Source organism: Crocuta crocuta, unplaced genomic scaffold, assembly GCF_008692635.1.
Source record: "Crocuta crocuta isolate KB4526 unplaced genomic scaffold, BGI_CrCroc_1.0 scaffold84, whole genome shotgun sequence".
NCBI classification, from domain to species: domain Eukaryota; kingdom Metazoa; phylum Chordata; class Mammalia; order Carnivora; family Hyaenidae; genus Crocuta; species Crocuta crocuta.
This window is the reverse complement of record NW_027530213.1, coordinates 1,672,630-1,689,719: the sequence shown is the minus strand read 5'-3', so window position 1 is coordinate 1,689,719 and position 17,090 is coordinate 1,672,630. Positions and strand designations below refer to the sequence as shown.

At 39.2% G+C, this 17,090-nt stretch overlaps 1 protein-coding gene across 1 annotated transcript in view; it reads right to left on the bottom strand.

Moving 5' to 3' along the window:
* Positions 1-17,090, bottom strand: part of BRWD1 (bromodomain and WD repeat domain containing 1) — a 120,359-nt gene that overhangs the window by 17,423 nt on the left and 85,846 nt on the right. The window contains 11 exon segments of the mRNA XM_077765488.1: positions 2,509-2,661; positions 3,277-3,423; positions 5,814-5,855; positions 6,741-6,813; positions 7,971-8,096; positions 9,201-9,321; positions 10,013-10,168; positions 10,896-10,957; positions 11,569-11,680; positions 14,574-14,656; positions 15,300-15,424. Of these exon segments, the coding sequence (XP_077621614.1) occupies positions 2,509-2,661; positions 3,277-3,423; positions 5,814-5,855; positions 6,741-6,813; positions 7,971-8,096; positions 9,201-9,321; positions 10,013-10,168; positions 10,896-10,957; positions 11,569-11,680; positions 14,574-14,656; positions 15,300-15,424 (1,200 nt within the window).

Here is a 17,090-nt window from a genome sequence, read left to right as displayed (position 1 = left end):
GGGGGGGGGGGGGGGGGGTGTCTCAGTCGGTTAAGCATCTGACTCCTGGTTTCAGCTCAGGTCAGGATCTCCCATTCGTGAACTTGAGCCCCACATCCAGCTCTGCATGGACAGTGAGGGGCCTGCTTGGGATTCTCTCTCTCAAACTAAATAAACATTTAAAAAACNAGGACACTTGTGGGGATGAGCACTGAGTGTTATGTGGAAACTAATTTGACAATAAACTATTAAAAAATAAATAAATAAATATATATATATACACACACATATATGTATTGCATATACATGTGAAATTCAAACAAAACCCCACTTCATCTGAAGTGATCTTTGGTAACTATTTGCAGTATTTTGTGTATACCTTACTCCTGTCCTTCGAATCTGAATTCTAACGTAAGTCACCAGTTTTAACAAGTGATTTTATTTTCTTAATCACATTAAGTCTGAAGTCTGATTCTCTTAAGAATCACTTTCATGTTATCTGTCTTCTCATTAGGTTTTATATAAAATTCAGTAATACACTTGAGTTGAACAACATGTAACAAAAATGGGCACTAAAGTTATTGGCTACTCAAAAGGAAAAAAAAAAGCATGTATGAAAAAACCCCACAGTTAACATCATACACAATGGTGAAATACTGAAAATCTTTCTCCCTGCGATCAGGAATGAGACAAGGTTGCCTGCTTTCACCACTGCTATTCAATACTGTACTTTAATTTAAATTCTAGTCAGAACAATTAGACAAAAAGAAAAAAGAAAGATCACTCAGATTATTGAGCTAGAAGTGAAACTATTGAGGTTTGCAGATGGTACGGGCCCTGTTCATGGCACCATTACTCCTAACAGCTAAAGAATAGAAACAATTCACCTGTCCATCAAGAAGTGAACGGATAAATAAAATGACATATGCATGCAATGGAATATTATTCAGGCATAAAAAGGAATAAAGTTCTCATGCATGCTACAACATGGACGAACGTTTCCTTTTTTTTTTTAATGTTTTATTTATTTCTGACAGAGAGTGTGTGAGCAGGGGAGGGTCAGAGAGAGAGGGAGTCACAGACTCTGAAGCAGGCTCCAGGCTCTGAACTGTCAGCACAGAGCCCAACGCGGGGCTCGAACCCACAAACTGTGAGACCATGACCTGAGCCGCAGTGGGACGCTTAACTGACTGAGCCACCCAGACGCCCCACAGACGAACATTTCAAACATTCTGCTAAGTGACTGGAGCCAGACATGAAAGAAGCCAGACAAAAAATGGCAAATGCTATATGATTTGATTTATATAAAATATCTAGAATAGGCAAGTGCATCCAGACAAAATAGATGAGACATTTACCAAGGAGTAAGGGGGGAGTGAACGTAGAGTTACTCCTTCATGGTTGGGGTGATGAAAGAGTTTTAGAAAAAGCAGTGATCATTGAATACTGTGAATATAATTAATGCTAATGAATCATACTCTTAAAAATGGTTAAAATAATAAAGCCTTATATTACATATATTTAACCACAATTTTGCATTTCTGATAATATACAAAAGTCCAATAAATTATTCAATTTATGGTGTATCCTCAATTAATATTTTAAATAAAGGAGAGGAAGGCATGAATGAAATTTACTTGGTCTCTGGAAAGAAAGTCTCAGTAACAGTGAATACTGACAACAGCACCAACTTGGAAAAACGTTGGACTTGATGCTAAACTGATTTAAGATGATGTGAAATCTGCACACTGAATCCAAGGAAAGAGTTCTCAGATTGAGAAATAATACCACAGAGGAGTCTGGTGATGAATAATATAGAAAGTGAAATCAGGGAAAAATGGTTACTTATTAGCAGTGATAGTTGCTGATCAGAGACAAAGTGCTATAATATTAAGCAAGTACTTTACTTTTTTAAAGTCTTCTCAAATCACTGCGATTTGTTAAACTACCAGCATACTGGCTACAAGAGTTTGGGAGATTTGTGAGAACTCACTGAGAAACTATGTACACTTTTTGTCTATTCATTGTGCTTCGACAAGTTGTGAAGTTATCCAACATTTAACACTCTAACATCACCGTGAGGGGCGTACTCACTACCCGTGTTCTCCAATAATCAGAAGGCTCAGGTGTCTTTGGGTTGGAAATATTACTGTGCCCTCAGGAGTCCTACTCCCACTTCAGATTTTCCTTTCCTTACTTTTAATCACCTTCCAGACTCTATCAGTAAACTTCTGATCTGCTCTTCAAGATTCCTACGTGCATAGAAACTGACTTTTCCCACCCTATGTATCAAGTTCAAATTTGTTCATTTCTCACTGGCGGCCTCGCGGCCTCCGATTCCCACTTGTTTCCAGGACGCGAGGAGAGGCGGGCAGGAACTGTGCTGAGCGCACAGCAGCAGGGCTCTGGCCGGGCCAGTGCTGTCGCCCTCCTCGCTCACCCTTCATCTCCCAACACCTACCAACAAGTGGAAGATGACCATCAACACAGACCACGCACTCTCTTCTTGAGAACCACTTTTAAAATTACCTTTGATCTTTTGTTTGGTGTATATGCTTTTGCATTGCTAAATATCAACCGGATATCTTTGCAAAATTCCAAAGGGCTGTCATAATTTCCTGCTTCTAAAGTCTCCCTTACTGTTCCAAAATCCATCGGAGTATCTATAATATCTCGGTAGTCCTAGGGTTTAAAAACAATTAATTAGTTCAAAGATTCAGTTCCTACTTTTAGAAGTGTTAAGTGCATCAGATCTCTAAAATATTTCAAAATTAGAGAAGAGAAAAAGGTTGGAAGGACCTTAAGAATCATAATTTTTTTTAAAAAAAGAGACATACAGACAAGAAGTATACCAAAATGACAGATCTAGTAGGATATGAAATGGTTTTCATTTCCTTCTTTAGACTCTCAAGTAATTCCCAGGCTTTTACAGTAAATTTGTGCTTTGTAATCTTTTTTGTTTTTTAAAGGTCATTCCATTCTCATATTTGGAGGAATGAATACAGATGCTTTTATCCAATTTACAGTTTTCCTGGGGCTGAGCCTACTAAGGGAATAAACAAACAGGTAGGATCCTCCCAATGAGATGTAGCAGTGACTACATCTTAGCCCAAGTTACAAGGATGTCTCTAAACATTCAAAAACAACTGTGTGATACAACTCTTCCGCAGCTGACTTAGTGGTGAGAGACCAAGTTAACATGCAACTAAGACATCTGACTTGTTAAAGTTTAATTTAAATACCTCCACCCCAATCTATACAAAAGAAGGCCCAAACATTCAAACAATGGCAACTTACTGGATATTCAACCAAATCAACAGGTTGTCTAAATGGTTCAGAATCTTCACACTGAAAAATTAAGTTCACTAGTTCCTTACACTGTTTCTTCCAGTTATTTTCAACATAGCTTGTCGCTTTGATGCTCGTTTTTCTCCAATCACAGACCTAAAAATACATTCACAGTATTATTGTAAGTGTTTTCCATCTTGGACACGCCACACTATGGTATGGTATAGTACGGTGGTAAAAACGCACGTGAGCTGTGGCCGTAAATACTATAACAATGTGGCTAGTTTCATTTTCTATCTACTTTGAAGAGATCTACTTTGATGTAAAACCCCGTAATGTCACATTCGGTTTTCATTCTTCCACTTTTTTTTTTTCATTCTACCATTTATCTCCCAAGTTTAGAAAATGTTTTCACAGAATGTGAAGGATCACACTGGATAATGTGGTAAGCTCAAGAATGGCCCCAAAGATATCTGCATCCTAATTCAAGAACTCATGACCTGCACTGTACACGTTAGATCTGATCACCAGTATGGATCCTGAGATGGGAACGCTGGCCTGGACCACGAGGATGGGCCCAATGTAATCACAAAGGTGATTTCCTTCTTAAAAAAATTTTTTTAAGTTTATTTATTTTGAGAGACAGAGACAGCACAAGCGGGGTAGGGGAGGGGCAGACAGGGGGAGACAGAGAGAGAGAGAGAGAGAGGGAGGGGGGGAGGATCCCAAGCAGGCTCCACACTGTCAGCGCAGAGCCTGAGGCAGGGCTCGAACCCACAAAGCCAGGAGATCACAACCCAAGCCAAAACCAAGAGTCAGATGCTTAACCGACTGAACACCCAGGTGCCCACAAAAGTCCTTTTAAGAGTGAGGCAGAGGGGTCAGAGCCAGAGACTTTGAGATTTCAAGATGCTGGCTTGAAGATAAAGGATGAGAAGACAAGAGACTCTAGAAGTTAAAAGATACAAGGAAAGGAGTTCTACCCTGGAGCTTCCAGAAATGAACACAGCCATGCCACCACCCTGATTTTAGCTCAGTGAGACCCGTGTCCAACTTCTAATCTGCAGCCCTAGAAGACCATGTCTTTTTTTCTATTGTTTAAGTCCCTGGGTTTGTAATTTGCTATGGCGGCCACAGCAAACAAATACTATACAGATATTAAACACCTGGGATTCTGTTTAGAAATGAAATTACACGGACAAAAAATGAAATTATGTGAAAATGACAATCAGATGACAATACCTCAAGTTAAACTTCTCAAGGTTATTTGGGGGCAAACATATTAGGAAAAGGAGCATGATAAAGAGCTTACATTTAAACAGCATTTAGACAAAATTTTAAATGTTAAGCATTTTTAGGGGCCCCTGGATGGCTGTCAGTTGACAGTGTAACTTTGGCTCAGGTCGTGATCTCATGGTTCATGAGTTTGAACCCCACATCGGCTCTCTGCTGTCAGCACAGAGCCCACTTCAGCTCCTCTGTCTCCCTTTCTCTCTGCCCCTCCCCTGCTCATGTTCTCTCTCAAAACTAAACGTTAAAAAAAAAACAACTAAAAATTAAATGTGAAGCATTTTTAAATGAATAACCTTTCCTTTAGGGGTGCCTTGGTGGCTCAGTCTGGTTAAGTGTACAATTCTTGACTTTGGCTCAGGTCATGATTCATGGTTTGTGAGACTGAGCCCCATGTTGTGCTCCACACTGATAGTGGGGAGCCTGCTTGGGATTCTCCCTCTCCCTCTCTCTGCCCCTCCCCCACTAGCACGGTGTATCTCTCAAACATTTTAAAAAATTTAATTACCTTTCCTTTAATTAACGTGTTACAGAACCGTCAGAGCTGCTAGGGACACCGCAATTCAAACTAAGTATCTAAAACTTATAACTAAACCCAGTATCTGAAACTTGTTACATCCATATATCATTCTCTTGAACCCCTTCCACCCAACAACTGTCATTTTAAAAAAAGGTTTATTCACCAAATCCTAGTGAACATTCCCCTACAAGGGCTGCCCCCTCCCCACTGCACACAAGGCTCCCACCTTGCACTCTCTAGTTCCTGCAAGACTCCTCACTTCCTTTAGTCCCCTTCCTGTTATCCTTCAAAATCTATTCATCTATTATGATTGTGAAATTGAGTCTCTCCCTTAAATTTAAATGAAATCCTTGATTTTCAAGATCACATCCACTCCCAACGTAACAGCCAGACGCAGCTGCCCTGCTCATCGCAACGCTCAGTCCCTACACCAGTGGGCCCAGTGCTCTGTCACCAGCCGGTCGACATGCCACACATGCCTACTTTCTGACACAGGTCCTAACAGCTCCTTACTTTCTGCGTGACCTCCTCCCACTCCAGCTCATTCTGAGAACGAGGTTCAAGTCCCAACTCTTCCACCAAACCTTCCCTAACTATGCACCTTTAAGTGATTTCCCATTTCTGTTAATACTCAATACCCAGATCAATGCAACTTTTCAGAGTTAACACCTGAATTCTTAGGCTGCTTTCAAAACACAGAATAAGTAAACATCAAAGGTCAGGCGGATTAACTTACTCTCCTTCTTCCAGATGATGTTTTAGGAAGATCACTATCGTCCTAGGAATAAAAATCAGAGCACCTTAAGTGTTAACATTCTCATTTGAAATCTAATAATCTAAAAGCATATCAAAGACATTAGGTCTTACAAGGGATTTAACTTGTTTACAAAAATCTCAAAAGGCAGACCCAATCAGACCTTTCTGGCTCCCAGACGCCCATGAACCAACCATTCTTAATAACCCTGTACACTCCCTAGGAACGTACATCAATTGGAATTTTGCATCAATTCCAAAAGAGAGCTATAAAAAGTTGCTTTGTTCAGGACCAAAGTAGGATATGCATGAGCAACTTCCAATTTGTGTTTTCTCTCTATCCATAAAACCCCCAGAAACCATCTCCTACAGTTTCTGAATTTCATACTCTACACATTTTCTTATTCCCTATATGAAATATTCACATTTTTATTCCAATAGAAATTAGCCTGTGTAGAAATTGACACTATACAGTTTTTAAAGATTATCCTTCCTGCAACTCCTGCAACTTCCTGCTCGATTCTGTATGAAGTGAAATTACCCAACACGACTGATATGTGCCTTGAACTTTGATACCACCTAGTGTGAGGAACTTGTGAGACTGTGAGCACAATTTCATTTATTTGTACTTACAATTAAATCCAACTTGGATATTGCAAAAGTAGAAGACATATTCCTCAGCTACGTTATTGACTTAGACTTATGTTATTTATTTGGTATCAATTACTGGTTAAAACAAATTACTTCACTAAACATGTAGACAATTAAAAAATATATTTTTATCAAAAATAGTTTCATTAGTTCACTGGAATATAGCAAGAATTGTTATCTGTCTACTTCACTCAATATTTTTAAGTTACCATTTGAAATGAACAGAAATCATTATAAAATTGACAAACATCAGTCATACCAAATCCTCGGCATTTTGCTCATCATTTTCAGAAGTGTTAGAAAGTTCTGAGATATTTGTACAGTCTTGATTCCTAAAAAGCAATTTGTCACAGGTTTAAGAGTATGCAGATGTCATTGCTGGTGTCAAAGACTCAAACAACTGGTTAAGATATAAACAGCTCCCTAGGTGTGCACACCTAATTTCAAGCAGAGGAATGTCAGCCTTTTAATCTACCCTCTGTGGAAACAACTGACCATCTGAGAATACTGAAATAAGTTTTTGGTCCCCCAGCTAAGTATGCATAAAAATTAAGCTGGTAATCCAGAAATAATCTATGTATAGCCTCAACTGGATGAATGTGAAGATGAGTTTTCCTACACATCACTAGGAATATTCATATAGTGAGTACCAGGAACACAGATTGCAGATAAAATAGAGGAGACACAAAAATTAAAGCAAATTAGATCTTAACTTCCCTGTACACACAGAACAAAGAATGCTGAAGTAGGAATATCTAGGCATGAAGAAGATGAAAATGGGTATGTGAGTTTCCAGAAGTAGAAAAAAATCAAAGCTCTGGGAAGAAGAAATAAATCCAGGTCATCCAGGAAAGAGGTGGATTCAACCCAGCAAAGCAACAGAGACTGGAACCAGTTACTTCCCAGTTTGTAGCCACATAGCAAAAATGATGGCACAGTTTATAAATTATCTTCTCCAACACAGAATTCTTCCACACAATTTTTATGGCTATGGTAAAAAGGCATGAAGATCACACAGAAAATTCATTAATTTTAAAGGAAACAGGCTGGGCAACTTGTCCAAAGTGAGACAGGATGTTCATTAGAACAGATGAGGTCAAAACTCAGATCCCCCTTTTCCATCCTCTTCCCAACTGATCTCCCAGTGCAAGCAAGCATGTGCAGCCATTAGTATTACACCAAGGAGAATGTCTTCGTGGGTCAAAAGGACACCACGGTCATGAAAAATGTTAACCTAAGGGGAAACCAGGTGAAGGGCATATAGAAGGCAACTCTTAGTATAAAATTATTTCCTGTTTTAGAAAGCAGAAAAAATTGGATTCTTTTTTCATGCCCTTACTGAACGTATAATTACAATAAATACGCACAGTAATTTAATATAGCATATTAAAAGGGTATAATTCAGGGAACAAAACTTAAGAACTGGATGGCTGCAAGAGGTATAAATATGCAAAGTCACTTTCCACATCTATAATAGGAGGTAACTTACTTGATAAATTTTAAAAGTTGGTCAGTTATCTTCTTAGCTGATCTTGCAATTACACTCTCAGGCTCATTAAATGTCCTGGCATTATGTTCTATGTATCTGACTTCCCAAACTAACGCAGATAGCCTCCTTCAAAATAAAAAGTAGGCAATTTAGGAGTCAGAAAACGAAAACAATGAAACCAGGTTAAAAAAAAAAAATCTCAGCTCGTTAAGCCAGCATGTATTAATATATTACATCCTAAGTGCAAAGTTACAATGAACTACCTTCTAATGCTATCAACCTGATCATACTTATAAACAATTATATTGGAAGCTAAACCACAGAGAATACATTTAAAGAGCAAAAATCTTAACAGTTCACTCAATCACATCCAGAAAACCAACAGAGCAACCTTCCCTTTCACAGTGTCTAGAGGCACAACCGAAGCTACTGAGACTCAAAGAAGAAAAGGTGTTAAATATCATTAATCCTAAGAGACAAAACGGACACCACCAATGTAAGAAGTCAGTTTTCTAAAATGGTAATTTCTCAAAGTAGATGAATTCTAATAAATAAAATACTATCAATTACTTAAAACATCACTGAGAATCGGGGTATCTGGGTGGCTCAGTCAGTTAAGCGTCCGACTTCGGCTCAGGTCATGATCTCACAGTTCGGGAGTTCAAGCCCCGCGTCGGGCTCTGTGCTGACAGCTCAGAGCCTGGAGCCTGTTTCAGATTCTATGTCTCCCTCTCTCTCTCAGCCCATTCCCCACTCACATTCTGTCTCGCTCTCTTGCTCAAAAATAAACAAGAAAAAAAATTTTTTTAATCACTGAGAACAGGAAATTTTATACTCATCAGTGCTCTAGGAGCCAAAGATAAAAAGCTGATGACTCTGGGGTATCAATCTTTCAAAGGCCAATTTTTAAAATTCAACTTTATTTTTAAATCAAGCTGCTAACATGCAAATAAATATGTTGTCTAACTACTTAACATAATTCATAACAAACACGGACTCCTAAAGGGTGATGAATGAACATGGATTCTTTTTTTAATCTGACTTCTTTCCAACATCAAACAGTGCCTGACCACATAAGACCACAAGATCACTATAATGAAAGAGAGTGAAACAGAAAATAACGTGAATCAGCCCCCACTCCACCACTACCACCATCAACCATGACTTCCATTCACTCCACTCAGGATGACCAAATGCCTTCTCAAACTATTTTGAAAGGTTTTTACTAACCTGTAGAATCGATTAACGAGTCTCATTCGAATTGTGTAGAGATCAGTTGGATAAGCTACTACAGTACAGTACTTCGGGTATGTACACAGATCAACTGGCCCTGCGAAAGCTGCTGCTATGTCTGTGAAGGCAGACAAAAAATTTTAATGAATTCACTACCCTTAAGAGATTATTTCTCTGCAAATTATTCAAAAAGAGAGCCACATTGAACAACGCAGGCCCGGGGCGCCTGGGTGGCTTAATCGGTTAAGCATCCGACTTTCGCTTAGGTCATGATCTCGCGGTTTGTGGGTTCGAGCCCCGCGTCGGGCTCTGTGCTGACTGCCAGCTCAGAGCCTGGAGCCTGTTTCAGAGTCTGTCACTCCCTCTCTCTCTCTGACCCTCCCCTGCTCACGCTGTCTCTCTCTCTCCTAGAAATAAATAAAATTTAAAAAAATGTGTATATATATATATGAACAATGCAGGCCCAAACAAAAAGTAGCAAGTAGAAATTTTAGTGAAGAATGCCACGCCAGTTTGCTGCTATTTTAAAATACTTCTGTGGAGGGACACCTGGGTGGCTCAGTCAGTTGGTCAGCTCAGCTCATAATCTCGCAGTTCGTGAGTTCAAGCCCTGCGTCGGGCTATGTGCAGAAAGCTCAAAGCCTGGAACCTATTTTAGATTCTGTCTCTCCCTCTTTCTCTGCCCCTCCCCTCCTCACATTCTGTCTCAGGTGTCTCTCTCTCTCTCTCTCAAAAATAAACATTTACAAAACAAATACTTTTGTGGAAAGGAAAACTTGAACATGAAACGTTCCATGCTAAAAACTTACCAAGATTCAAAAGTTGATCTATACCACTAATAATTCGTTCACATTCTTCATCTCTCGATTTCTGGCCCCATTCACCATCTTGTGGTTTGTAGAGTAATTTCTCTAGCTCATCGGAAGTGACAGAAATACTAGCTCCTAATTCTTCAGGTGGATCAACTACAAATTCCATTAAAAAGAACAAGACGAAACATAATCAACCAAATGTATAATTAAGTTGTCAAAAACTCCTCAACATGACGCCATCAAGGAGAAAGCAGCTGCTTTATAGTGGAGAAACCGGGCCAACACCAGCTCAGCACATGATGAAGGTTAACAGCCCCAGTAACAGGACAAGTGGACACCATGTGCCTCCTGACAGAATGCACTGAGGACCACACAGCACGTCTCTAACACCAGCACCAGAAATGCAAACCCTGGATGATGAGTGAATACAAAACCAGCCCAAACAGAGAGAAATTCTAAAAAACAACTAGCCAGGGTTATGTAAGAAATGACAGTGGGCCACTAAAATGCAGTCAGCATCAAACTGGAAGCCTATGGTAAGAATTAATGAGCCAGATACATATTAATTCTGTTGACTATTAGTAAACCTTACAGTTCCTGAAAACAGATAAAAATATTTTCATTATTTAAAAATGATATACAATGGGGTGCCTGGGTGGCTTAGTCGGTTAAACATCTGAGTCTTGATTTCGGCTCAGGTCTAGATCTCATGGTTCATGAGTCTGAGCCTCACACTGGGCTCTGCGCTCACAGCGTGGAGCCTGCTTGGGATTCTCTCCCTCTCTTTGTCCCTCCCCCTCCCTCTCAAAAAAAAAAATAAATAAATGTTTAAAAAATATTTTTAAAAATGAGTCTGCTAAAACTTAAAAAATTTATATACCATTATCAGGAATTGGTTCCATGTCCCATGGGCTAAGTTTTTCAATTTCAGTATTGTCCCACCTATTAAGAAACAAACAAAGTCCAGTTAGCCGCTCATGAAAACAACTTGTGGCTAATACCTAGGTGTCCACTACAAGAGTAAACAAAAGGAAAATGTGAAAACCGTACTGTAGCAATGCAAGTTTAAATGGTAGCAGTAAGGTTTGTTAGGAGGATGTACCATGTGAAAAAGAAAGCATTAAAAATGGATGGTGGTTTCAAAGACAAAGTCAGAAATGCTGCGTGGCTTGTACCCAGGGTAGGTGAAAAACACTCAAAGGCCCTGTGAAGCTTTGAACACCACGCTTCAGAATGTGACTTTATTCCATAGCCGATGGAAAAGCAGCAAAAATTTCCTTGAAGAGGGGAAAGGACGTAGCGTGTGTGCCTAAGCAAGGGGCTATTGGGAGGCTACAGAAACAGGAGCGGGGAGCAAGCAGAACCCGCCCCCCCCCAGGGGTTCCGGTGAACAGCAAGCAGCCGGGGCGGCCCAGAGACACTGCACGCAGAAGACGGACAGGACTCAGGGACAGACTAAATCATGGTCTTTAACCTGAAACATACTATCCATCAAGCCACTCGCCACAATGAGCGAATGTCTGTAAAGAATCCATTTTCACCCGCATACAGACCTGACGATGTAGCACTGGAAATGACTGTCCGGGTACTGCGGCTGGTAGGGCTCTTGACTTAGCACCGTTCCAAACCACCAGGCGTCATCAATGATAGAACGGAACCTGTCACCTAAAAAAGATGACCACGTGTCTGTGATACATTTTCAATTGATGAAATACCACGATATAGATAAAAAAGAAATTACTCTTTTAGTCTTAAAATTAGCCATCCTTCCTCACTTTCCAGCAATCTTCAGCAATAAAATAAATGTAAAAAGATACAATGTCACACTGAGCAATTTACTGAAGGTGTATAACCACACAGTACAACAGACTAAAATGATTCTGACTGGATTCTGTTGTTTAGTGGATCCAAACACTTCTCCAAGATAGGTTCTACTGCATTTTCAACATGGAACAAAGAACAAAGCTGAACAAAACTCAACAATCTTCTGTAACAATGTATATGACCAAAATATACTTGCTTAGTGTGTATGTATATAGATATCTATATACAGATATCTATATACAGACACACACAAGTATACTTGTGTATATATATATATACACACTTAGTATATATATACTTGCTTAGTAAGGATACTGAATACCTCTGAAATATGTATTTCTTGAATAAAACATATTATATAAAGGTATTAGAATTTAATCCGTAATTATTCTAAAGGTGTCCCTATATGAAATTTCCACATAAAACAGAATTTTAATTCTTAAGACTTTACATTAAAAATCAGTTCTAGATGTACCCTAGGAAATGCTTACATATTTTATTATTTGGAAGAATTAAACACCCACATAATGTCTTTATCTCAACAGGATACATAAAAGCAGGAAACAGTTCTTAGGAGGCTCCGTCCACAAACCAAAGTAACTGTATGTACCAAAGGCGCCAACTGCCTCCAGCAACGCTCTGTGTGTCACACAGCGGCATGCCTTCTGGAAGAGCGCACTGTTGGTGAGCTCGGCCTCACGTGTTATGGAAGGCACACAGACTGCTGTCTAGACCCTGCCTTTTCCTTTCCATCCATTCTACCTTTCTCAAAACACAAGCAGTAACAACAACAACAAAAAAACCTGCTTCGCCAGCATTAACAATTCGGTCTTTAAGGGAAGTTATACAGAAATGGTATCCATCAAATTTAAAGCTATATTTCACTCCTAAGAAAGAATATTTATGTAACAAAATACCCACAAACAGTATTAACAAAGTATGTTTACAAGGAACTCCCTAAAACTGAAAAAAATAGCAATATCACAAATACTAGAGCTGCTTGTTTTGAGGTTCTTAAAATATTTTTTAAATTCATGTCAACCTGACTTTTATGTATATTTTATACTTTTCAAAGTTGCTAGAAACCCAGGACGCCTGGGTGGCTCAGTCAGTGGAGCATCTGACTCTTGATTTCAGCTTGGGTCATGATCCCAGGGCTGTGGGATCAAGCCCTACGTCCAGCTCCATGCTGAGTATGGAGCCTGCTTAAGATTCTCCATCTCTCTCTCTCTCTCTCAAAACAAACTTTTTTTAAAAAGCCAGTTTTTGATACCAAGAATCAACTTTATAATAACTTTCCTTCCCTATTTATTTAAAACTAGAAGAGGGGCACCTGGGTGGTACTCTTGATCGTGGCTCAGATCATGATCTTGCAGTCTGTGAGATGGAGCCCTGCGCTGGGCTCTGCGTGACCAGCACAGAGCCTGCTTGGGATTCTGTCTCTCCCTCTCTCCCTGCCCTTCCGTCTCTAACATAAACTTTAAAAAAATTTTTTCAAAAAAAAAAACAAACAAAAAAACAGAAGATACTTTCAGTTTAGATAAAAATATTTCTTCACTGTAAGATAACACTTAAAAGGAACTTTAAGAAATCACTTTTCTGAAGATAAAACCTGGCTTTTAAGAATTCTCAAAAAAAAAAATCTATTTTTTCCTATTCAAGAGTAGGATGAACATGCTTAGTAAAGTTCTTAACACAGTAAATCAGAATTAAGCAACTTTGGGAGAACAGGTCAGATTTTATGGGGGAGCAAACTTGAATTAAAAGATCTGGTATGTTAATTTCCCAATCCCAAAAATAAAACAAAGACATAAATTTCAAGGGGCAAGTGGGAACCCATCTCTAGGGCTCAGCTCCCAAGAACAGAGTTGAAAACAATGTCTGGATGCACGTGTGGGCGGAACAGAAGAGAGCTTCCAGCTTAGCTGCCATTGGGGGCTGGATAAACAGAACAGATGCGCAACCTTCAAGTTCCTCAGAATTTGGCCACCGGCCTTGTTAACTCCTGCACGGTCCAGATGACTGGAGTCTGCTTTCTGTTGTTTCTGTGAGTAGCTAGATGTTTTTCTTCAATAAAAATGTCTTTACCTGTAGTCCCAAAATAATCCTGACGACTCTTGTTGGTATTGCCATTAAAAACAGTCTGCTGAGAACAGCCACATTCTCAATCTTTCAGTTCAAATAGGGGTAGCTCAGGGAATTTGTACTAAAAGCTAACTATCTGTAGAAAAAAGCAGCAAAAACTAGGAAAATTAATGAGGCCTTAACATCACTTCAAACGTGTGTACTAGATGACACGGCCTGAGTACAACTCACTGTTCCTAGTAAGTCACCAAAACTGATCAGAGGAGAATGAACTCTCCTGCAAGGCTGCATTCTTTATAATGCAGATTAGAAATAATTTGCATTATTTTTCAATTCCCCGACTGTTTTAGATCACAAGATAATCTGTGAATTAGACCAGCCACATTAAAGATAGGAAACACTGCAGGATGGGATGAGTGAAAGGACAGAGTCAGCAAGTGAGAAGTAGCCCCCACGAGAGACGCTGTGTGGCTAACAGAGTCTATTAAGGAAAGTAAAGCGAAAAATGTTTTCCAGGCACTTATATTTCTTTCCAGAATTCACATGTTTGCATCCACCATAATAAGCAGGACGACAACCAAAATAACAGGCTAATAAACTGAGAGACCATTCTCTCAGGGTGTACGAGACTCGGTAAGGACAGACTTACAAGACTGCCAATTCCTCTGTCTTGCTTCATCGTAAAACTGACGCAACACAAGAAAGTCAATGACGTCCGGCATATCATGGTATCTAAACAGAAATAAAAGGTTATTAAGCTCCTGCACAGCAGGTTACAGTCTAGAGCAACAATGTCCAAAAGAAAAAGGAGGGGAGCTGCATTTCTAATGTTTACTTTTTGACTAGTTTTATTTAAAAAAGTAAAAAGAAACCAGTAAAATTAATTTATCCTATATATCCTAAATACGGTTTCACCAGGTCATCAATACAAAATAATGAGCTATTTACATTCTTCTTCTTCCTACCAAGTCTTCAAAATCCAGTGCATACATACACTTAACATCACACTCCATTGAAATCAGCCACATTTCAAGAGCTAAAGAGCCACATGTGGCTAAGGGCCACCATAATGGACAACACATGTTTTGCAAATCATTTGTTCTAACATTTTCTCAAAACAAAGACAGACATCAAGTCCCCTATAGCCAGAGTTCTCCACACATTAGTGGCATGGGAAAAGGTATAAAACATGCCAATGCCTAATTGTTGCTACAGCACACTACTTTTACTTCTAGGGGGCTCCCAGCTATGAGAACCTCAGCTCACACCTTAGGCTGTCCAGAGTGCTCTACTATCTACCCCGCAGCTATAGAAAGGACACGCTAATCAGCAGACGAAACATTAAATAATTCCATAAAGAAAGAGTAACACATACCGAATAGAGAAAGATTTGTCCAAAAGTCTTCCAGTTGCGGGATCTATGAATGCTAGTTTGAGGCAACAGAGCGTAGGGGGCCCAACCTCGTATCGTATTCCAACTATTTTGACCAACTCTTGATCCTTTAACAGACATTTTTAAAAGAATGAAGTGGTTAAAATAAAGCAATTTCTCAAGACTATAATTTTCCATGTATTGTTGCACTAAGTCAACTTATAAGTCAGACTTCCAATTTAACAACATTTTCGCTAAAAGTAGTCTTCACATCTTTTTCAGGATAGACATTTAATACTGTTTCTAACATAAGGAATATACTCACTTTAGAAAATATGTCACAAAATGTTTAGAAGGAACATATAAAAGTCACTGATCAGCACGATATCTACAGACCAATACTGTGAATCATCTGAATTCCTTCTGGCTCTGTTCTCTTCCTAGAGACACATCATCTTGTTTTTACGTGTGTCTTCAGATAAAGACACCTCGTTTAAGATGTTGATTCGTGAGCACTGAATTCACAGCCAAAAGCACTTCTAGCTCATGCTCAAACAACGTTTATCTAACACAGGTATTCTCTCCAGAAAGCACACCCTCACACTCTTGTGCCGAGTAACACAACAGAGCACTTTAAGTATGACACTCGGGGGCTATTTTAAACAGCGAGTCACCAACAAAAAGCATAAAAATGCAAAAAAAGTTTTATGTTGCATTCAATAGACTGTGAAAAGGACACTTATTTATGATGTGAGAGCTCAAACAAGAAGGTATCACCTTGCTCAACCTGAGGAGGAAACATGCTGGTCAGGCAAATCAATTTTTTGGCCACTTTGTGCGTGTTTGCAAATGGCCAGAAAGCACCCTGAGCACTGATGCGGGGTTACAAACAACACACAGCAAGTAGGCAAGATCTCAAATGTGGAATCTGTGAATGAGGATCAACTGTACTTAGAGACTTAGTAATAAGTGAAACAGACCTAAATAAATCAGAACATATCGTAAGCCAAATTCAAGATGGAGCACCTTTAAGACGAAGGAGAGTTAAGAACAGCTATCTTTGGGGGCGCCTTAAGTGTCCCTTAAGTGTCCAACTCTTAGTCATGATCTCACCATTCGTGGGATCGAGCCCCACATCGGGATCTGCACTGACAGCACATAGCCTGCTTGGGATTCTGCCTCTCTCCCTCTCTCTCAAAATCAGTAAATAAACTTATAAAAAATTTAAAAAGGACAGCTATCTTTGCTAACATAGTTGTTTTTACATTCTAATAGTTACTGAAAGTATCGAAAACACAGAATACAAAAATATAAAAAATCAACTGCAATGCTATTCCACATATGATCACTACTGACATTTTGATGTATTTATTCGAGTGTCTGTAAATTTTTATTACCATAGCCACAAACAACATTTCACATCCCATTTTTTCTCTTAGTAATAAATTATAAAAACTTAACCATCATTCACTCAACAAGTATTTTAAAAGCCTCAATTATGCAGTGGGCTCTACACCGTAGTCAAGTCTGCAAAATGTACCATGACTGGATCCATTCAGTATTGCAGGACATCTGGACTTTTTCTAACTTTTGCTTTTCTAAACAGCGGAATTGCACCTCCCATTATTTCCTAAATTACTGCAAGTCACGGATTTAAAACTTCTGCTTATGTTTCAGTTTCAGTTCCAATCAGCAGGACAGCCTCTACAAAGCGCGAGCGGTTTCATGTACCCTGTCCTTTCACCAATGTGAATACCCAGTAACAAACCAAAACCTTTGCTACTTGCTAGCAAA